The sequence below is a fragment of the Diceros bicornis genome, chromosome 4, assembly GCF_020826845.1.
Source record: "Diceros bicornis minor isolate mBicDic1 chromosome 4, mDicBic1.mat.cur, whole genome shotgun sequence".
NCBI classification, from domain to species: domain Eukaryota; kingdom Metazoa; phylum Chordata; class Mammalia; order Perissodactyla; family Rhinocerotidae; genus Diceros; species Diceros bicornis.
Window position 1 is genome coordinate 54,442,541 of NC_080743.1, and position 22,210 is coordinate 54,464,750.

General features: G+C 50.0%; 2 protein-coding genes across 3 annotated transcripts; one reads left to right on the forward strand and one right to left on the reverse strand.

Moving 5' to 3' along the window:
* The first annotated feature begins 1,389 nt into the window (after window positions 1-1,389).
* Window positions 1,390-2,597, forward strand: BOLA1 (bolA family member 1). The gene is made up of 2 exons (XM_058537262.1): window positions 1,390-1,486; window positions 1,865-2,597. Exon 2 carries the CDS (start codon window positions 1,868-1,870, stop codon window positions 2,279-2,281), a length of 414 nt encoding a protein of 137 aa, XP_058393245.1. The 5' UTR covers window positions 1,390-1,486; window positions 1,865-1,867; the 3' UTR covers window positions 2,282-2,597.
* A 2,235-nt stretch (window positions 2,598-4,832) lies between these two features.
* SV2A (synaptic vesicle glycoprotein 2A) lies at window positions 4,833-20,356 on the reverse strand. 2 transcript variants are annotated; one of them, XM_058539014.1, is made up of 13 exons: window positions 20,262-20,356; window positions 14,513-15,490; window positions 13,037-13,217; window positions 12,070-12,221; window positions 11,825-11,958; window positions 11,058-11,147; window positions 10,701-10,811; window positions 10,428-10,516; window positions 9,585-9,749; window positions 9,240-9,373; window positions 8,169-8,375; window positions 7,136-7,295; window positions 4,833-6,711 (listed from the first exon to the last, which is right to left on the reverse strand). In XM_058539014.1, the coding sequence occupies exons 2-13, from the start codon at window positions 15,132-15,134 to the stop codon at window positions 6,528-6,530; spliced, it is 2,229 nt and encodes a 742-aa protein (XP_058394997.1). In that variant the 5' UTR covers window positions 15,135-15,490; window positions 20,262-20,356; the 3' UTR covers window positions 4,833-6,527. The 2 variants fall into 2 exon arrangements, with proteins under 2 accessions (XP_058394997.1, XP_058394996.1); XM_058539013.1 differs by lacking the exon at window positions 20,262-20,356 and adding an exon at window positions 19,687-19,790.
* Between the last annotated feature and the right edge of the window lie 1,854 nt (window positions 20,357-22,210).

Sequence of the window (22,210 nt, forward strand, 5' to 3'; positions counted from 1 at the left end):
TTTGCAACTAGCTTTCAAATGCTTCAGCAAAAATAACAATTATTTTATTACTATTATACAAACACATATTCAAAGAGAGATACAAAGCAAATCTGGCAAAATGTTGTCAACGAATATAGGTGAAGGGTAAATAGTGTGCTCATTGTACTAATCTTGCAACTTTTCTGAAAGTTTTAAATTTTTTAAAATGGCTAGGGTAAATATTACGTAATTAGGTTAAATTTCTTGAGTATGACAAGGGTATTGTGGTTATGTAGAAGAATATCCTTGTTCTTAGGAGATACATGTTGGAGTACTTAGGGGTGAAATGTCACACTATCTGCACTTTATTTTCAAATGGTTTAGCCAAAAAAAGTATATAAAATATTTAAAGTATATCAGTATATATAAAGTACTTAAATATGTAAGTATATAAGTATGTAATATATATAAATGTAAAAAATAGTGAAAGGTAGAGGATATTGCTTTGTACTATTCAACTTTTCTGCAGGTTTGAAATTTTTCAAAATTAGAAGCTGGGGAAAATACTTAGGCATATATAGAGAAATATAAAATATTAAGGATACAAAATAAAATATAGATTGAATTGAAAAGTTATATATCATCTTGGAACAATCCCATCCTGTTACATCCCTGCTTAAAACCTTCACTAGCTTCCCACTGCTCCTAGGATAAAGACAAAACCACCCAACAAGGCCTACAAGGCCCAGCGGGATCTGGTACCTGCCTCTTCTCCCGGAAGGCCCACCCATTCACTCCGCCTCCCATCACCATCATGTCTGCACTGTCGCCTCCAATCATACCTAACTACACCCGAAGAAACCACTCCCCCAAAGTTCTCTCTCCTCCTGGCCTTGGCACTTGCGGCTACTACAGCCTATCAGGGACTGAGAAAGAGGTTTTTGTGTTCCCCTAAATCTCCTCTCGGAAGTTTTCTCTGCTCTCCCAAGTCTGAGTGGCATGCCTCCTTAGCATCCTGTTCTTAGTCCCATCATAGCACCTAGCACACGATATTCCAGTTGTCCGCTCACTTGTCCATCTTCTCCAGTGTTCTGTAAACTCCTTTGAGGACAGGGCCTGTCTTTATTCCCCAGCCTCCAGGACTAGTCTGGCGCACAATAATTATGTAGTCAATAAATGGAATGGATTTCCATTTTCTTGTATGTAAAATAAAGGAGTTAGGCTACATGATCTACAAGATCTATTGGCAATAAAATGGATCGAAGAATCCCAATCCCAATTGCGCAGGAATTCCCATTTTCTTTGCGATTTCTCAGGTTCAGCACGTCCGACGACCTCACGAGTCGAGACAACCAGAGACTACAGTTCCCGTGAGCCTTCGGGGCATCACGTAGCGCCTGCCCATTCGCTCGCGCAGCTAGGACTCTATTTCCCAGCGTGCCTCAGGACTCAAGGACCGCATTTCCCAGAATGTCAGGAGTTCCGTCCATGAGCGGGAGCTGCGGTAGCCAAGGCTGAGCGGAAGGTAGAAAGGGCCCAGCCTGGGGTTCAGAGGGGACACAGGGACACTGGCTCAACCAAAAGCCTGGAGTTTCACATACCCTCCTTTTGCAACCTCCAGCCCATTCCCTGCAAATCCCTTTAGTAGCGAACATGCCTCGCGCGGTGGCCGTCTCCAATCCCCCCTCGGCTGCCCGCGGCTGGAGGCCAGATTCCCCCCATGTCACACAGAGGAAAGGGGCGGTGTCTCGGGGCTCGCTGTCTGGCGTCCAGGCGGGCTCCCTGGAGGAGCAGAGTATGGACGTTGGCTGGGAGTAAGGGGGTGGGGAGGGTGGGGAGAGACTGCGTCTCACCAGGCGCGAGGCCTTGAACCTCACTGCTCCGGTCCTTGTCTCTGCTGTAGCCGATGCTGAGTGGGCAGCTGGTCGGGCGCCTGTTCTCCATGGCCGGCCGCGTCTGTCTGTCCCGGGGCCGCGCGGGATTGGCGACCGTCGGTCCCGTCGAGGCCGCCATTCGCACGAAGTTGGAGCAGGCCCTGAACCCCGAGGTGCTGGAGCTACGCAACGAGAGCGGTGGCCACGCTGTCCCACCAGGCAGTGAAACGCATTTCCGCGTGGCCGTAGTGAGCTCTCGCTTCGAGGGACTGAGTCCCCTGCAAAGGCATCGGCTGGTCCACGCTGCGCTATCCGAGGAGCTGGCTGGGCCGGTCCATGCGCTGGCCATACAGGCGCGGACCCCAGCCCAGTGGAGGGAGAACCCTGAACTGGACACGAGCCCCCCCTGCCTGGGTGGGAGCAAGAAAACTCGAGGAACTCCCTGAAGCCCCAAAGAGGGGGAGGACTAGGATCCGAATGGGTTGGGTGAGAATAAACTACTGGGGTCTGCTTCCCCTCAATACAGTCGTATTTGTAAGGGGTGAGGACCCCTGGGCCATTCTACTAGCGCATCCATATTCTCTGGAGATAGTAACCCATTTTAGATCAAAGCTAACCCAAGGAAAGAATAGAATTACTGACTACTGCTCTTGCCCTGAACTATTCAGGAAAAGCTGCCCAGTTTCATGTTAAATTGTGACTAAGGAATCACCAGACCTGATGACTTGGAAATAATCCTGTACATTAAAAGATAAATTATCATATGAGGTGTATTGCCATGTTATTAATAGCCTGTTGAATTAGTGCTATGGATGTTCTTGGGCGAAGAAGAAAGGTACCTGTAACCTAGGGTGGTCAGGAAGGGCTTCATGAGGGAAGTAACCTAGTTGGATCTTTAAAGGAAAGCACAGAATTAAAGCAGAAAGGAGAGGAAAGGTGTTGCAGGCAGGGGACGAGCCCAAGCAGAGGCATAGAAGTTGAACTGGGCAGTGAGTTATTGGACAAGACAGGAGTTATAGACACATTTGAATTTCATACTAGAGGAGTGTTCGGCTTTCTAACAGCCTGTCCATTTCCAAAAGAATTTGCATTTGTTTGTAAGAAAAATCTTTCACTAAAGCAGTGAAAAGATGATGACCTAGGAAATAAGTATAGAAGATGGAGAAAACTTTGTGTAGCCCTTTTCCTTATGAGCCTTCCAAATGTTAAGTCATATTTCTGAGGGAGCTCAAGTAATGTCTAGATAAGCAACTTTCTGAAGATCTCAATGTGCTATTCAACTTTTCTCCAATGAACATGAGAGTGCTAATATCTCTCCAACTTAGATACTAAAGAAGAAGCGTGATTAACATATATCTTGACCATTTCTGGCTAAAGAGATTAGACTGCATCTGGTTGGGCAGTAGGGAGTCATTGAAGCGTTTGGAGGAAAGGCATGCCAAAGAGCATTTTGGGGCAGATTGATCTGACAATGATGTGTAAGTAGGTTGGCATAGGAGACTGGAGGCACAGAGATCAACCAAGAGTGAAGGTGAAACCCTGACTTAGGTGTCAGCTGTGGAAATGGAGAGGAAGAGTTGATTTGAGAGCTAACATAAAATAGTCAGAAAAAGGCTTGATTAGAACAGAAATAGACCAGAGAGTGGGGAGTCAAGTGTAACCCGCAGGCAGTGGTTTTCAGATTCCTCCCAGATAAGAATTCCCAAGGGAGCTTGTTTAAAATGTGGATTCTAGGTCCACTCTCTTCAAAAAATAGGGTTCTGATTCCCCAAGTCAAGAATGGAATCTAGAATCTATAGTTTTAAAAGGCACACGAGAGGATTTGGAGGAAAGTTCTGTTCTCAAGAAACTACTCCTCTTTTTCATTTTTGGGGTTTTTAAATTTTTTTAAATTTATTTTTATAAATTTTGATTGTGGTAAGAACACTTAATGTGAGATCTATCCTCTTAAATGTTTAAGTGTACCATACATTATCATTGACTATAAGTACACTGTTGGACAACAAATCTCTAGAGCTTTTTCATCTTGCTTAACTGAAGCTTTATGCCTGTTGATTAGTAACTCCCCATTTTCTACCCCCAGCCCCTGGCAACCACCATTCCACTCTTTGAGTCTATGAATTTGACTGTTTTAGATACCTCACAAGTGGAATCATGTAGTAGTTGTCTTTCTGTGACTGGCTTATTTCACTTAGCATAATGTCCTCATGGTTTCATCCATGTTGTCACATATTGCCTAATTTCCTTTTTTAAGGCTAAATAGTATTCCACTGTATGTATATACATTGTCTTTATCCATTCATCTGTGGATGGACATTTAGGTTGCTTCCACATCTTAGCTATTGTGTATAGTGCTGCAATGAACATGAGAGTGCTAATATCTCTCCAAGATCCTGATTTCAATTCTTTTGGATAAATACCCAGAAGCAGGATTGCTGGATCATATGGTAGTTCTATTTTTACTTTTTTGAAAAACCTCCATATTCTTTTCCAGAGCAGCTGTACCATTTTGCATTCCCACCAACAATGTGCACGCGTTCCTATTTCTTCACGTCCTTGCCAACACTTTTCGTCTTTTGTTTTTTTGGTAATAGCCATCCTGACAGGTGTGAACTGATATATCTCATTGTGGTTTTGATTTGTATTTTCCTGATGATTAGTGACATTGAGCATTTTTTCATATACCTGTTGGCTATTTGTATGTCTTCTTTGGGGAAATAGCTTTTCAAGTCCTTGGCCTATTTTTTAATCAGGTTGTTAGTTTTTTTTGCTATTGAGTTGTAGGACATTGCCCCCAGGTTGTCAAATCTGGGAGACTGAGAGCGCCCTCCATCTGTAGAAGTGGATAGGGCAGGGTTGAGAGGCCAGTTTAGGAAGTAAATGTGATGCATCCTATTATTCTGGCCTTCAGTTTGGAGAGAGAGTTGTTTTTCCATCTCACCATCTTCCCCTCCCAGGACTATAAGGAGGCAGAACAGAGTTGGATGTAGGTACAGAGGCAAATAAGCAGACATAGCCATTTCGGATTTTAAGGATTTGTTTCCTTTTTATTTTTCATCAATATTTTTCATTTCATTTTTCACATCAATGGAGTTGGGTTTAGGGTTCCCCAGGAGGGCAAGGGAGATGGATGGGTCCCTCCAGGGGGTGCAGGGAGAGGGCTGCGTCCAGCAAGTGAAAGGTGAGGAAAGGGCACACACTCATACACTGGGCACTGGAGGAGAAGGCAGTCCTTTGAGCACAGACACCAAAGAGTTAAACAGTCACCACCTGGTTCAGTGTTACAAAATGGGGGGAGTGACCATAGGGTGGGGCACCAGACGCAGCATGAGGAGAGTTAATTTGGATTTTCTTTTTTTGTTCTTGTTTTCACTTTTTTTTTTAACATTTTACAAACAGCTAAAAACTACAACACATCACAGCTACGATGGGAGGAGAGTGGGCACCGAAGAAAGCAGCCACACGGAGTATGGTAGGGCAGGGGCAGCTTAACCTTCAGGAGCCACTGTGTGGAAAGGGTGAGATGGGGAAACTGAGGCTTCTGCTCCCTGCATTAGGGGTCCCTGGCTTACTGCCCAACCTCTTCCCACTTTAAAGGAATTGCCAGGAGGGCCCCTGCTTCTTGCCCCTGCCCCAGCTCCTTGTGCTTTTTGATCTGCTGGTTTGACCATATGCCTGGTTTCTTTCCCTCTCCTGCTCCCCTGCCTGTGAGGGGACAGGTTGGGGTGGGAGGGCAGTTGTGCTCTTCCTGTCTGTGCTATAGTAGGTGGAGCCTCTCACTCCAGATGAGGCCTGTGCTTCTCAAGAGGGGAGAAGGTGGACCTTATCAGTTGCCCTCAGAAATCCCTAGACTGTGGGACTCTTATCCCAGCCTGGCCTAGCGCTCCTCCCTCCCAAGCCCGGCACAGAAACAAGATTAGGGGAGGTACTATGGGAGGCAGGGTTGTGTGTGTGTCCACAGAAATTACCCTTGGCTTGTATTTTAGGACAGTATAGTGACACCCCTGCCCCACAGCACATACACACACATACATAAGTGTACACACGCATTCACACACACAGTCCTGCTGAGCTGCCTCAGAACTTAATATATAAATAAATAAGAATCAGAAAGCTAATTTCATAAAATTTAGGCTTCTTACTTATAGCCCAAATTGAGGGGGAAGTGGAGGCCAGGGGGCTGAGGTTTATTGCTACTCCCCCAGCATCCAACAGGAGGTGTGAGAGGGCACCCAAGGCCCTTCTGACTCTAAGAAGTTCTTTTGGTCCGTGGTCTACACCAGGCCCCAGCCCCCCGCATAACCATATGCCCGTGGTTTCACCAGGGCCTAGGCAAAAGGAATGAAGGGGAAGGCAGGAAGCCCTTTCTGGAGCCCCTGGAGCCGGGAAGAACACGGGCCCCTCACTAACACTGGGGGAGAAGGGTGGAGCCAAGCCTTCTCCTGTACAAAGTCGAGGGTGGTAGGAGGTGGGGAGTGGAGCTGCATCCCAAAACAGGGATGAAGGAGACTTCTCTGTAGTCCCTGCCCCCGGGGTCACACACATGCACACGCGCACGCACACACGGCTAAGACACCAAACACAGGGGAGTGGGGAGTGAGGGCTCTGGGGGCCAGGATGGCAGGGCAGGGAGGGGGAAGAAATTGTTGGTCTCACAGTGTGCCTGCCACCCCCAAAGCCCCAGAGACCCCTTCACTGCAGCACCTGTCCCCGGGTCTCAGGCAGCTTCAGGGCCAGAGAACTACCGAGGGCCAGGGCAGCTGAGGCAAAGAGGATGGGAGCAGCCTTGGTGATTCCCACAAAGGATGTAAAGATGCTGATCCCCAGCACAGCTGCCAGCTTACACAGGGCATTCAGGAAGCCGAAGGCTGTGGTCCTGCTCAGGAGTCCCCCAGCGCAGCAGGCAGCAGGGAGGGGCCCCGCCCAGGAGGGAGACAAAGGAAGAGGCAGGGGAGGATGTGGGGGAAGGGTGGGTAGGCAGGGAAGTGAAGCAGGGATGGCAGGCAGTGTCCAAGAGGGAGAAGAAAGGACAGAGAGATCAGAGAAGTGAGGGAGGCACATCAAGGAATAAAGATACATTGGAAGGCAAGGGAGAAAGGAGACCAAAAAATGAGATTAATAGTTAAGACTTCAAGGAGTGAACACAAAAACTACCGGCTTTTAGAGGAGAAACTCAATGGGAATGTGCACCCTTTTACCCCTAAAGACGCCTTTCCCATTCAGCCCCCTTCCTCACCCCACTTCTCCCCTGCTCTCTAGGCCCTAAACCTGGTGCCCTGCCCCTACCACACTCCGACTACCTCTTGTCCGAGGGGTAGAGTTCAACAGTCAACACGTCCAGCGCGTTCCAGGATGCAATGCTGACCCCCCCAAAAAGGCAGAGCAGAGCGATCATGGCTGACTCGCTGTTCCCGAAAGACAGGAAGAAGCAGGAGACACAGGACATCACGCTGGAGCCAGCTGGAGCCAGGAAAGGAGAGAGCAGCATGAGCCTGGCCACAGTGAAACCCATCCACAACCCACCCTGTCCCATCAAGCAGCGTTGAGGGCAGCCCAGGATGAAATTCTCTTTTTCTCAAGGCTTCCCAAAAAGAAGCCTTTTCACTCATCCCCAACTTCCTTTATAATTGTCTTTTTTGTGTGTGTGTGAGGAAGATCAGCCCTGAGCTAAAATCCATGCTAATCCTCCTCTTTTTGCTCAGGAAGACTGGCCCTGAGCTAACATCCATGCGGATCTTCCTCCACTTTATGTGGGACACTGCCACATCATGGCCTGACAAGCGGTGCATCGGTGCGCGCCCGGGATCCGAACCCTGGGCGGCCAGCAGTGAAGCACGCGCACTTAACCGCTATACCACAGGGCCGCTATACCACAACCCTATCGTTGTCTTTTTATTAATAATATCAGCACCAACAATTTCTTCAGTGCCAGCTATGGGCCAAGCAATTCGATGCTTTACGTGCATTGATCTAATTATGTTAACCCTATGAGGCAGGTACTATCATCACCCCCATGTTGCAGATGAAACAGCCGGGCTCAGAGAGCTTCAGGAATTTGCCCAAGGTAGGGGCTGGAGCTGAGATTCAAAACCCATAACCTCAAAGCCTGGGCTCAACCACTTGCTGTTCTGTCTGCCTCCTTTGCCCCTGAGAGGAGCTTCCATGGCAGGCCCCACCCCATCCTACAACCACCCCCTAAGCAGAAGACACGAGAGAGAGAAACTTCTCTGGCCAAGTTCTTCCACAGACTAAGGTGAGAAGCCTGTTGACATCCTCCATCCGCCCCCGGCCCCCTGATCAGTTCTGACACACCACCCAGCCTCTCCCCCTTACCAAGCATTCGGAGCCTGCCAATCTTGTCCATGAGCAGAGCAGACACGATATTCCCAGGAAGCACAGCCAGTGTCCCCAAGAAGCTGACAAAGTACACCATGTAGGCGCCTTCGCCCGTCCCTGTCACGTCTAGTGGGCAGCCCTCTTTGTTGTGCAGGAATGTGCTGTTCACCAGACGGCTGTTCACAAACTTGTACTCAAACAGGTCTGGGGGCGAAGGCCAAGACAGGCAGGTGGTCACAGCAAATGTGAGCAGGAGGCAGCTCCTGCTTATGGCTCAGGGCTCTGCTTTGAAGGCTCTGCCTTCAGCAGTGAGGGCTCTCAAAGTCATTCAGCGCACTTATTGCAAAACATTCAATTATATCACCATAGGAACCAGGAACCTTTACAGCAGAAAATGACCAAGGCCTATCAAATGAAACAGTGTGACTGGCTGTTTCCAAGTTTCTTCATTAATAGTCTTTGCTTCTGGTTCATTCTTTTTGTCTACCCTAGCTAACTATAAGCAGTAGCAGTGCCATGGGTTTAGGAAAAATTGCTGAGAAAAATACTAAAAATCATTAAAAGTCCTACCCATTATTTTTTACTGCAAGGTGCAAAGCTCACCCAGTACTCCATTTAGAGGTAGGAAACCTCAGTCTAGCTCACACACCAGCATTTCATGTCCATATAGTTTGAGAATCACTGTAAAGAAATGGACTAATGCAATGATTCCCAATCTTTTCCCCACAAAATATCACTTTTACTGTTTTTGTTTTTCCCAAGGACCCTGTTTTTATGATTTTTTCCCTCTTCAAAAGTGCATTAATATCACTGCAGAGTCATTTTAATTCCAGCCAAAGGCAAAGAAACTTGATGTTTTTGTCAGATATTCTATCACAGAAAAGTGTTCAATTTCCATTAGATTTTTGGAATTATTGGTAGTAGCTAATAGGCTCCCATAACTCTTCCTCTAAGGCTCCAGAAAGCTCAGCCTCAGAACCCTGAGCTAGGGAATGAGGAAGGTTCCTTCTCCCCTCCTCAAGGTCCACCCCACCCTTTCGTCTGACAGCCACCGCCATGCCACCTTACCAGTGTTGTAGAACACGGTGTTGATGAACGTACAGTTGCGGAAAAACGTGTTGCTGGAAGTAACATCCTCAAAATAACACTCCTCAAATAGGGAGTCCTCAAAGGACACTGACTTCAGACGCAGCCCAATGAACCTGTGAGGCCAGGATGGTGAGAGACACTGTCCCCTCATCCTCACACCCTCCTCAAGACTCATTCCCTTAGAGAAGTAATGGGAAGCTGCAGCATTGAGGAGAAACTACGGGTGTTTGTGCCAAAACACTTTGTCTCCAAACTCCCAGACTCATAAAAGAGACAAGGGTAGAAAGGACAAGGGAGGAGTGAAGTGTAAAAGTCCCCACATACTTGTCATTGAAGTACTGTCCCCCTCGGTGGATCTGATTCTCCAAGGTGAAGTTAAAAGTCACATGCTCTACACGTTCCCCAGGGAACACTTTGGTGCGGGCTGCGTAGTCCACCGCCTGGAGATGGCGGATCATGTCGGGAAACCAGACAGTCAGGCCATAGTAGCTGAAGAGTCAAGAGTGATAGAATCAGACAGGCCTCAGGGATCAGAACCAGGCAGTCCAGAATGAGGGGGAAATAGAGGATCAGCCCATGTCAGGACCTTGCTCACCTCTCCAGCCCCATCTCTCACGACTCCTCCCTTCACCAACTGCTGTGGGTCTTGGGGGACTTTAGATTCTTCTAGCCCATCCATTATACTCTTTCTTATCTCCCAGGCATTTGCTCTTCCCTCTGCCTAAAACAGTCTCCCCATCCCACCCTCAGCCTGTCTCCCGTTCGTCCTTTAGGACTCAGAACCCTACCCCACCCCTGGGCTGGGAAGGCTCCCCATATGCTCCCAGAGCACTTTGTACTTCCCCCACTGTGGCACTCATCACACTGCTTTACAGCTAGTTTTGTCTAGCTCCCTGACCAAGATGTAAACTCCATGAGGACTGGGACCACTTCTATTTCACCCCAGCACAGTACCTGGCACAGAACAGAAACTTAATACTGTTCAGCCTGTAATATAAGTTTGTTGGATTAGTGAATGAAGTAGAGGAGCAGGGTGGAGGATCAGAGGGGCTCTGAACAGCACCTTCCCTCATTATTTGCCCCCTTCATTTCCATTTTCTCCACCTCTCTCCCAACCCACACACCATGACATCCACCACATACCACCAGCGCCACCCACCTCCTCACCTGAATGACATGGTAAACCACACACCCATCATCATCAGAGTGATGCGTCGATATTCTGGACCAAAACAAGAGAGGAAATTCCCCCAAACCTAGGCAGAACAGAACAAAGTCAGGCAGTGGCTGCACTAACTTCTAGCACTCCCAGATCCCCATTTTTCTGCCCTACCACCTCCCTTCGGTTCACCCATCACTCCCACACACAGGCGCGAGCCCTGCTTTCCTCTCCACCTCTCCCATTTCCTTCTGTCTCTCCACCATCCCATCCCCCATTACCTGTCCTCCCAAGCTCAAGGCCCGGACCCCCCAGCGCTGGTACCAGGTCCCTGTGTCTGACTGGATCTCAATCAACTCATCCTCCTGATGAATTGTCTTAATGTGGGTTACCTAGGGTCAAGAGAAGAGGTGAGCAGTCACACAGTCTATATTTCCCAACCCCTTCCTGGTGCCTCAGTTTCTCTTGCAGTAGCAAAATGGGAGGCGGGGGTAGATATGATACCCTGAGAGCTCTCGTTGAGGGAGAATGTGGTCGGAGATGCCTAGGAAGGTGGGGGCGGGGGGGTATCCAGAGAGGGGCCAGGTGGGGCTGGGGCTGCAGCGGCTTGGAGAACTGAGGGGAGGGCTGTGGCTTACTGAGAAGACGCGCTCAGGATGCCCCTTGGCTCGCATGTTGGTGTCATGAACTTGCTTCAGCACCATCCAGGCCTCATCGTGCTTCCCATTCTAGAGCCATAGACACAATCCTCACATCTAGGTTAGTCCCTCCTTGACCCAAGGTTATAGACTCCCTCCCTCAAACCTGGTGCCTAGAGTCATAGGACACAAAAAGTCTCCCACCTCAACCCATGACCTATGGACACATCTGACACCCACTCTGAAAAAGCCCTAAGTGGGGGTACAGCAGGACATAACCAGACTTGGGCAAGAGTGGGGGGAGTCCAGGAGACAGACACAAGCACAGGTCCTAGGGATCCCCTGGTACAATGGAAAGAGAAAACTGAAAACAAGGGGAAGGATGATGATGGGCAAGTACGTAGTCAGAGAAGGGGCAGCATCCTAACCCTGCTGGACCAAGATATAGCCGGGAAGGCAGTGGGGAGGAGTACGGGGTAGAAACTTCTCTTGAGCTGTAAAGTCAGGGCCAGGGCCAGGGCCCCTGCCTGAAAAGTCTTAAGCCACCCATGGGTGAACAGGTCCCCTGGTTTCTCCACCCACAGAACCCTTCTGGAGATATATTGCAAGACAAAGGAAGCAAGATGAAGTCCCCAGGAGTACAGACCCTGTGAGGAAGGAGTATGGACCCTGTGAGGAAGGAAGGTAACCACATATGATCAAACCAAACCCACAGAGGGTGTTTGAACAGAGGAGCCCCTGCTGCCCTCCCCCCCAGCCCCATTCACCTCCAGGAAGAAGCGGGGACTCTCAGGCTGTGTGGTCAGAGCCCCGATGGCAAACACAGAAGGAAAGGCGCAGACAAGGACAAAGACCCTCCAGCTGTGGAACTGGTAAGCAGACCCCATCTGAAAGCTCCACCCTGGCAGGGAGAGTCACAGCATCAGTAGAGAGGCCAGAGGCTGGGGGCTCCACCACAGGGAGCACAGGAAAGGAGAGAGAGTTTGGGGTGCATTCCCTGGGGGCTGCTCACCATAGTGGGGGATGATGGCCCAGGCCATAGCAGCTGCGTACACTCCGCCAATCATCCAAAACATGCAGAGCCAGCTCAAATGCTCCCCACGTTTCTCCTGGGCCAGAAACTCCGAGAAATAGGAGAAGACAATGGGGATGGACCCTCCAATCCTGGAGGGCATTGCAAGAACTCAGCATTGGAAAATGGCCATATTCCTGATCCCCTGCCCCAGTGCTCTGGATCCACAAGTCCGTTTCATCTTCCAGACCTTTTCATAGAGACTTCTTCTCACACACAGTGCCCTACAAGCTCCCTCACCACCAGCCATCAAGCACCCATCCTTGGGACCTTGGGAAATAGGCAGACAGGTCTCAGGGAAAGGGAGGAAACATGGAATCTTGAAGAAGACTACAGAGTTGGAAGGGAAGGAAGATAATTACAGAAAAGAAGGGAAACCCTTAAAGAGCAAAGATGAGCAAACAGGGGTCCTGAGGGCAGGTAAATGGGAGCAGGCCAGAAAAGAGTTTGGAAACAAGGCAGAGCATGCATGCAGGTAGAAATGTAGGAGTGGGGTGGGTCAAGGCTGCAGAGTTCTGGCAGCTAGGGGTATTAGCAAGGTCTGTGGTTGAATGCAGGGAATACTAGACTCTGGGAAGGGGGTAACTCAAGAGCCCACAGGGGCCCAGAGGTGAGGCTGAGACCCACTAGGCCTCTTCTTGGAGCCAGGCTCAGAATGGAACTAGATGGTGGGGTGGAGGACTCAGGAGTGGACCAGACATGGAATGGCATTCAGGACAAGCAGTAGACAGGTCCTGGACAAGGAGAAGCTGGCCTGAAGATGGTGAGAGGAGAAAGGAATTCATTCGTTCAACTCATATGTATCTGAAGTGCATCTGATGTGCCTGGCACTGTGCTGGGCCCTAGAGATATGACAGTGACCAAGGCGCAGTCCTGCTTTCTGGGAGCTTAGGAGGAGGACACTCACCCAACCCCAGAAAGGAGGCGGCAGAAGAGGAAAGTGCCATAACCCTGGACGAAAGAGGAGAAAAAGGCGAAGACGCTGTTGACTGAGAGTGAGATGAGCAGACACTGTCTCCGACCCAACCGATCAGCCAGACCTCCCCAGAGGAAGGCTCCCACCATCATGCCCAGGTAGACGATGAGGCCTGGAAGGAGGAAAACAGAGGCAGAAGGGGTATGAGCAGACACACTTCAATTCTCCCACTCACTGAACATTAAATGAGCTGAACCTGTGCAAAATGGAACAAGGATCTGAAGGACTTCTAGAAGCTAGTCTACCCAGAGATGAGAGCAAGTGAGAGAAGATGAATTGTGTGAGCAAAGATGTTGGCCATCTCTGCAAGCTGGGGGTTCAAAGGGGGGAATGCAGATACGGGAGAACCCCAGAATTCTCCTCTTTCCCTCCCTCTCGCTCTCTCTTGCTCACTCTCTTGCTCTCTGTGACACACACACACACACACACACACGACACCCTCATCTCTGGCTTTCCTGGAATGAGGAATGGATCTGCCTAGATTCCCAGCCCCTCCCAGGGTCCCCTCTATCCTCTCTGCCTTGATGCCCTCAAAGCTGCAGGAGGTGTCTCTTAACGTTACCTGGGAAAGCAGTTCCATTCCTTCAATCCTTCTAGGAAATCCCACACACAAAATCCTTCCTTTACTCCTTCCAGCTCCAATACTCCTGGTCCTAAAACTCTCCTGTTTCTCACTTCCTTCATAAAATTCAGAGCTGGAATTGATCTTAAAAATCATTTACTCCAAACTCTGCATTTTACCCATGCCTAAGCCAAGCCCCAGGGAGAAGAAACCTGCCCAAGGTCTCATGGCAACTTGGTGGCAGAACAAGACCTAGATCCTTTCTGATTGAGTCTAGGGGGGTTCCTCCCTCAGGGTCCCCATCAGGAAGGACCGTTAAAAACCCTCGCTAACCCCTGAACACTCCCAAGGCTGACTGAGAACAAGTGTAACCAGCTTCTCTGGTTGAAGGCCCAGGATTCTTCCGTTACACCCACCACCCCAAACTCACCCTCCCCATTTAAACCAGGGAGTGGATATTGACTTCTCATTCCCCTAATCAGGGAAAGGGAGAAAGATAACAAGAGGGAAGGCTCTGAAGAAACATTAAATGGGACCCATCCCACCATGGCCACCTCCTGCAAAACTAACTAAGCAGACCACCACCCAACCACTGGCCCAAGCCCCAGCCCAGCTGCCCTCCCCCAGGCTCCTCGCACAAACAACCTCACTAAGACCCAACCCCAAGGGGGGGGGGGTGGGGTGTGAAGGGAGAGTGTGCAGAGGAACCCTAAGCCGTCTGGGGACATCTTGGGAGCAGGGTCCTAGGGAGCCCAGTGGTGAGGACAAGAGTAGTTCTCAGAAACAGGGATGTTTCCAGAGTTTGGGGCAGGACAGGGCTGGAGTGGCCCCCCAATCTGTCTTACCCAGCATGCCTTTGTTGGAGTCAGACAGGCACATGTCTTTCTCAGCACTGGGCAGCACGAATCCCACCACAAAGATCTCGACACCATCAGCCATCAGCGCCAGACCAAGCACGAAATAGAGTGTCCACTGGAAGCGGCCGTGGCCACACTCTCGGAGGATGGCTTCATACTGCTGGGCCAGTTCTTCCCGTTCTTTCCGCCGTTGTGCCTCCCCTAGGCCCCCAGGGGGGCCCTCCCCATCACCCAAGCTGCCCCTCACTCCAGCCAGGGGTGCCCCATCTGCCATCCGCTCGCCTTTGCCCCCAGACTCTGCCCGGGGGATGCCCTGATATTCCCCCTCGTAGATCTCATCATCCTCATCATGGCCCTCAGTAGCATCACTAGATGCGCCACCTTCCTCCTCGTCCTGGGCCCCTTCCCCACGGTAATAGCCATCAGCAGGGGCAGGGAAGTCATCATCATCCTCCTCCTCCTCAAAGCGGGAGTAGGATCTGCGGGAATATTCATCCTGGACTCTGTCCAGGCCCTTCACCACCTTTTTGGCTGCATGCTTCTTGACTTCCTTGGCAATGTCTTTGGCCCCACGGATGAAAGCTGCCCGGTCTCTGAAGCCCTCTTCCATGATGGGGCTTTGGGAACACTTCACTGGATCTCCCCCACGCCCTGATCCTTATCCAGCTTTTGCTCAAGGACTCGTGGAGTTAGAAAGATCCCTCCCCCAGTTACTGAGATGAAGTGTGTTTGAGTATCTTTGGGTTCAGAAGAGGAGAAAATAGGACGTGGCCAGTGAGTGTCTGGGAGGATAAAGGAGGGAGAGGAGCTTTGGCCTATACTCAGTTCAGTTGGGTGCATGGGGAAGGGAGAGAAGGGATGGGGGAAAGGGAAGGGGAGGGGGAGCCAGGTTGGGGGGTGCTAAGCTGGGGAGCCAGGATAACTCAGGAAAGGCCGCCTACTTCTCTTCCAGGAGCCTCTGGAGATCTAGGAAAAATAAGAGGGAGAAAAAAGAGGTTGTGAGAACTAAGATGGTGAAGAAGGCCAATGTAGACCTCCTGTTGACCCAGAGCCCCACTGGGACCATGTGATACAGAGATGATCTCCTTGCTTCAAGCCCTCACTCAAAAGGAGATGACTGGGGGCCGGCCCGGTGGCGCAGGCGGTTAAGTGCGCGCGCTCCGCTGCGGCGGCCCGGGGTTCGCTGGTTCGGATCCCGGGCGCACACCGACGCACTGCTTGGTAAACCATGCTGTGGCGGCGTCCCATATAAAGTGGAGGAAGATAGGCACCGATGTTAGCCCAGGGCCGTCTTCCTTAGCAAAAAAAGAGGAGGATTGGCGGATGTTAGCTCAGGGCTGATCTCCTCACAAAAAAAAAAAAAAAAAAAAGGAGATGACTGTCTGGGCCAACTGTGGGTCATTCCGTATAAGCCCTCTTACTTTGACCTTGGAGACTACACCCATGGAATTTGCTCCAGAGTCACAGCCACCTATCCAGAGCCTTTCTGCTAACCCCCATCAAGATCAGACCCCTTGCTTTACCACCAACCTGCAAAGAACAAAACAGGAAATATGAGAAACCAGAATTCCCTCCTCTAGTCTGGTCTGGATTTCTTACTGGGGGCAGAGCTTGGGGAGAATGTGCAGAAGGAGGACCAAGTCCTTCAACCTGTTGCCTTCAGTCCACTGCTGGCATCTGAAGGTGGGGCTTCCATAGTCCTTCCCTCAGGTTGCATGTTTACAGGCCTCACAAGGAAGAGTCTTCTCCCAACATAGCCCAGTGGGTAAAAGCTCGGCTTCCAGAGTCAGACAGATTGGGTTTGACTTCCTCCTTCAGCACTTACTAGCTAAGGAACCATGGGTATGTTTCTGAACATCCAAGCCTCAGTTTCATCTTATTTAAGAAGGGGAAAGTAAGGATTAAATGACGTAATGTGTATAAGCTCCTTACCATAGTACCTGGCATAGAAAAAATGATGAATAAATATTAGTTATTACTCCTTGTGGTGACAATAATATAGTGAGATACCCTCTACTCCCTCATAAGACCACAGAACGAAAGTCACCTCTGGATGCTCTTTAGTGTGAGCAGCAGAAAGGGATACTGGCAAAGAGAAAGCTGGTTTAGTGCAAAGCACATGGCAGTTACACAACCTAAGTTGAAATCTCAGCTCTGCCATTTACTTACTAACTGATCTTGGCAGGTTACTTAACTTCCCTAAGCCTCAGTGTCCTTATATTTATTTATTTATTTATTTATTTATTTATTTATTTATTTAGTGAGGAGATCAGCCTTGAGCTAACATCCACACTAATCCTCCTCTTTTTGCTGAGGAAGACTGGCCCTGAGCTAACATCCATGTTCATCTTCCTCCACTTTGTGTGGGACGCTGCCACAGCATGGCCTGACTGACAAGCGGTATGTTGCTGCACGCCCAGGATCCGAACCCGGGCCGCCAGCAGCGGCGAGCAGGCACTTAACTGCTATGCCACGGGGCCAGCCCCCTTTATATTTAAATTAGGGATAATAATCTCTATTTCTCTGAATCGATGTGAGAATTTAATCTTACAGTAAAAATTCTATAAATATTAGTTTCCTTCCTTCCTATTAGATGGAAAAATGTGAAAGAAGCAGGAAGCAGCAAGGGAAAAGCCGGGGGTCATACTTAGATGCTTTTGCCTAGTATCCTCCCAAAACAGAGTCTCAAGACCCCTCCGCCTGTATTCAAACTAATTCCAGCAGGTTGGTCCACACTGTCTCCCTCCAGACAAGCAAGGGAAGACTCAAAAAAGGGGAGACCTGGAACCTGAGGTCATGGAGAAGAGGGCAGATCAAAAGCTAAGAAAGAGGTGATGACTGGCTGCTGCCACCTTCCTTCAGGACATCATACAAGGGCCGCCTTTCACTGGTGGGGGTGGGAACGGAAATGACTGGTCAGACATATACATTTCCAACATGGAGGTCTAAGGTCTATGGTCACACCTCATTCCTCCAGGGGATCCCTTCCTAATCCCCCTTAATCCTTTCTGCTCCTCCTCCAGAAGTCAAGGAAAAAGGAGTCCATGAATACCGCATTGCGTAGGAGGCTGGTATAGAATGAAGGGGGCCTTGGGCCTCCCCCCCAAAAAAGACATCCTCTAGAGGGAGGCATAGTAGAACCACCCACCACCACCCCCGCCCCTCGCAGCTTCCTTCATAGAAGCAGAGGAAGCAGGACTAGATTCTGATCAGAGATCATCCCCTAAAAATATCCTGCCACCTTCTGCTCCCACCCATCCAGGGGCTTCATTAAATGTCACACACGCATATACATACACACAGTAGCCCGGGTAGAAGGGGGTAAGCAGTGCTATGTGGTTCAAAGAGAAGAACTGGCAAGCAGAGCCTTAGCCCCTCAGGACAGATGTGAGCAGTGGACCACAATAACCAGAACCAGTGACCCCTATGTCACCTTCTTTTCTTTGTGGTTCAGGACCCAAACCATCCCCCAAACTGCATGACAGTTTGCTTTCTTCTCCTTTCTTTCCCAACTAGGATCTCCTCACCAACCCTGAAGGAGGCAGATGGACCCACCAGACGCCATACCCTATGTTTGTTAACACTATTTACCCCTGAGAGGTACACGTAGGGTAGAAAAGGCCCCCAGAGCCACAGCAGGATGTGATGGCTCAACAGCCAGCTTCCCCAGGGCCAACAAGCCCAGGAGGTCAGGAGGGAGAGAAAGAAGACAAATTCTTTGAGCTGGTGAGGGAGCAGTGCTATTTTTAGCCCCAAAAGCAGCACAGGGTGGCTAAGCCTGTGGGAGAGAGACAAGACTTGGAGAGGTGGAGGTTAAGGGAGACAAGATTCAGGGTTACATGGTCCTTTAAGGTTGACAGGCTTCACCTGACGGGAAAAATGTGCTCAGGAGATTTTCTGCAGAGGATGGAGGGGGGCTGAGGGGACTCCTGAGCAAACGCTTCCTTTCAGGACAACTAGCTCAGCCCTGGATAAGAGGGGGGTCCAGAAGCGCTCCCCGAATCAAAATCCCTGACTTTGGGGCCACCCAGATTCCCCAGTCCACCCTAGCCCAGGTGACAAGGTCATTAAGAAGTAGTCACTCATCAAAACATCCACCGAGGGGGAGGTGGGAGTATGATGGGGGAGGAGACGCTGGAGTACCCGTCCCCATTACAGCTGGGTAATAGAGCCTCGGCCTCCACCTCAGCCCCTACTCAGGACAGCCAAGGCTGCCCCTCCTCTCTCTACTGCCCACCCCAGGGTTAGGAAGATGGAGCATCCACAGTGCTGAGAAAAAAAAAGATGAAGGTGTCAGCTGAGAATGCACACGGAGGAATACAGAGAGGCAGGGACCCAAGGAGAGACCTCCACACGCGCAGGCATAGAGACCACCCCTGCCGGCATTTGCGGCGACCCCCTCCCCATCTCGCCTCTGCTCTGGTATAAGGGAAGAGACCCTAGACTTGACAATCGACTCGCTGAGCGCCTCCTCCCCTTACCCACTTGGTCTTGCTGCTGGACAAGTGCCCATCATCACACAACACCCCTTCCCCTCACCCCAGAGCAAGAGCCTCCAGCCCACACCATCCGTGCCCCCAACCCTGGTAGTTTACCATCTCTATCTACCCAGCATTTCCATTTTTCATTCCCCTTCCCTCCCTCCTTCACCTTCCCTTCCTTCTCTGCCCCCCCCCCCCCCCCCCCCGGCCCACCCAAGTCCAGGCGAGCAGACTGAGGCAGCATCCATTCTCTGGCCCCAGCCAAGGTCATTTATCATTAACGAGGCGCGCGGGGGCGGGGGGGGGGGCAGCGCCAAGGTGAGGAAGAGATTGGTGTATTAGGGAACCCTATCCCACCTAACAACTCGCCCTCCCCCCCCTCCCCGTAATACCTGAGGAGGGTAGTAGGGACTTAGCTAAGGTAAAGAAAAACACCCGTATCATGTATATATGTATGTATATATGTCATACACATATATACTGATCATACATATATATACTGACCAGCACAGCAACTGAAATAAATGTCCATTCAAACCACCACCAATCCCCTCACCCCTAAAGCGGGGACGGTCACCCTCCCCACGAGCAAAGCATCGGAGGATAAAATGGCTGCAAGGTAAGGCAAAGATGCTCTGCCTGCGGCGGGGTGGAGGTGAGAGACTGAGAGAGGGGTCTCACCTGGGCTGGGTTCCCCGATAAGGGAGTCCCGGGTAAGGGCGGGGGTCTCGGCCGCGGGGCTGGCAACAGCAGCGACTGCTCTGGGTACCAGGAGAAGCGGCAATGCAGACCTGCCCCCCCGCCACCACGCGCTCCGGCCCCGCCTCCGCCCACTCCCCCCCCCCTCCGCCCCCCCCCCAGCGCCACTGAGCATCGGGAGAGACCATTGTTGGGGGCGGGGGGGGGCGGTGGCGGTAGAAGAAAAGAGGATGGGGAGGGACACGGGGCTGTGGGAGAAATGATGAAGGGGCTAGGGAGGGGAGTTGTCACAGGGACAGCTGGAGAAAACACACGGCCCTTCCAAGTAAAAGATGAAAGGAACTAAGGAAAGAAATAGTGATGTCAGGAAGACAAGTGGGAAGACAGAAAGAGAGGTGGCCAACGAGGCAGCCCATTTCTCAGTGCCCCAGCGCCAGAATGGCAGGACTCACGAATTTCAGGGGCTCTCGCTGCCTTCAAAGCACCTCCCTTTCCCTTCTCCCACTGCTCCCGGCCAAACCTCTCCAGAATCCGGAGTGCTCAGACTCCAAGTTTACCTGGCTATTTTAGAAAAAGCAGGAATAACAAGGTGTGGTTTCTATCCTGAACTGCCAGAGGCAGAGACTCCTGGATCCCTGCCATTTCTTTCAGAAACAGTCCAGATTATTTGTTTACAGTGCAGTCAGACCTCCCATCCTTCATTCCGTTGGTGGCAGCAGAGGTGAGTACTGGAGAAGCTGAGGGGGTTTTACAGGCCTAACCAACTGGACATCTCCCCTTCCATTCATTTGCTGCAATGACTCAGAAAGGGCCTCCCGCAATACTCTTCCCTCTTTCTTTTACTATACACACACACACACACACACACACACACACACACACACACATGCACACACACTTCTGCTTCCAGTGCAGGAAGGAGTGAATTGGTTTCAGTTCTTTCATTTGCTCCTGTACCAACAACCTGGGCTTAGAGATCTAAGACATACCACTTGATGACCATCCCTGCTCCAGGTGTGAGGAGATATGTGGTGGTTTGGGGATGTACATACTGAATATGTATACTTATTTTAGGTAAGGCCTTATGATATTCTGGACAGAGCACTAACCAGGGCCTCTGACCTGGGTTCTCACTTCTAATAAGCTTTGGGCTCTTGGTCAAGTTCTCTGACTCTCTGAACCTGCTTTCTCCTCTGGAAAATGGGGGGCTTGGACTAGATGCTGCATCAGCTCCCTTTCAGATCTAGTAGTATGTGTTTCTGCTTTGCTAAATATGGAGGTTTCAGAATGCTGGGATGTTACATGAAAAGGGCTGGCAAGCTGTGTCCCAAGAGACCTCACAGATGGCACTTGCGGTGTTGAATTTACCACTGACAGGGATGTGGGCCTGGGTTTCACAGACTCGAAAGCTACCTCTTGGAAATACTCATTTGTGCCAACAAAGTTCACAATTTACGTAACTACAAAGCCATAATACATAAGTATTAATTTACCGTGAGAAATTTAACCGTCACTCAGACTGCATGAAAACTCACGTCTGCATGTCCAGCCCATTCTCTCATAAGCCAAATCAGAATCATGATGTCAACATATAAATGCACAATCACATAACTGAACAGGAGTATCTGTATCTTTAATGGCATCTGGCCATCCCCAGTAAGGAGTGGTGCCAATGGGTTCAGAAAACTCTTCCTCGCTACAATTCTCTCCCCCATCTCCATGCTGTGGGCAGCCTTGCCAGTGCTCCTGGACTACTCTAACTCTGTCGGCTAAAGCACTCTTTCCAGGATGATACTTGGAAAGGCTGTGCCCATGTGGGACTCAGAGACTCTCCCTTTACTAGGCTTTCATTGCTGATCCCTCTTCAGGTTGACACATTCTTTATTTAAATACGTTAATATTTTCAATTAGGTTATAGCCAAGTCCTGCTGGCAGGGAGGCTTTTCTTCTCTTTAAGGTGACTTCGCATACTTGCCACTTATCCATTACTTGCTAAAATAGAAATCTTGTACCGTACTCTTAGAAAGAAAGGTTGTACGTATTTTTCAAGTTCTGAGGAAAGACTTCATCATTTTTCGCAGGAACCACGGACCCACGCACCTCACCAGCCACCCCTTCACAGTCCCCTTTGCTGGGTCCATTAACATTAGAGTTCCTAGGGGCTCAGTCCAGGGCCATTCCCCCCTTCCACCTACTCTCTTCTCCTTGGTCACCTCAGGTAGTCCCATGACTTTAATGCTGACTATATGCTAATGATTCCCACATTTATATCTCTAGTCCAGACCTTTCTACTAAACCCAAACTCAAATTCTCCATCTCTCAGTTCAACATCATCACATGGATACCTAATAAGCTTCTCATACTTAAGAGATCCATAAACAAACTTCTGATCCAGGTCTTCCTCATCTCTTCACCAAGGTGTTCAGGCTAAAAACCTTGGGGTTGTCCTTGTTTCCTTTCTTTCTCCTGTCACTACATCAGCAACTCTTGTCAGCCCTACCTTCGA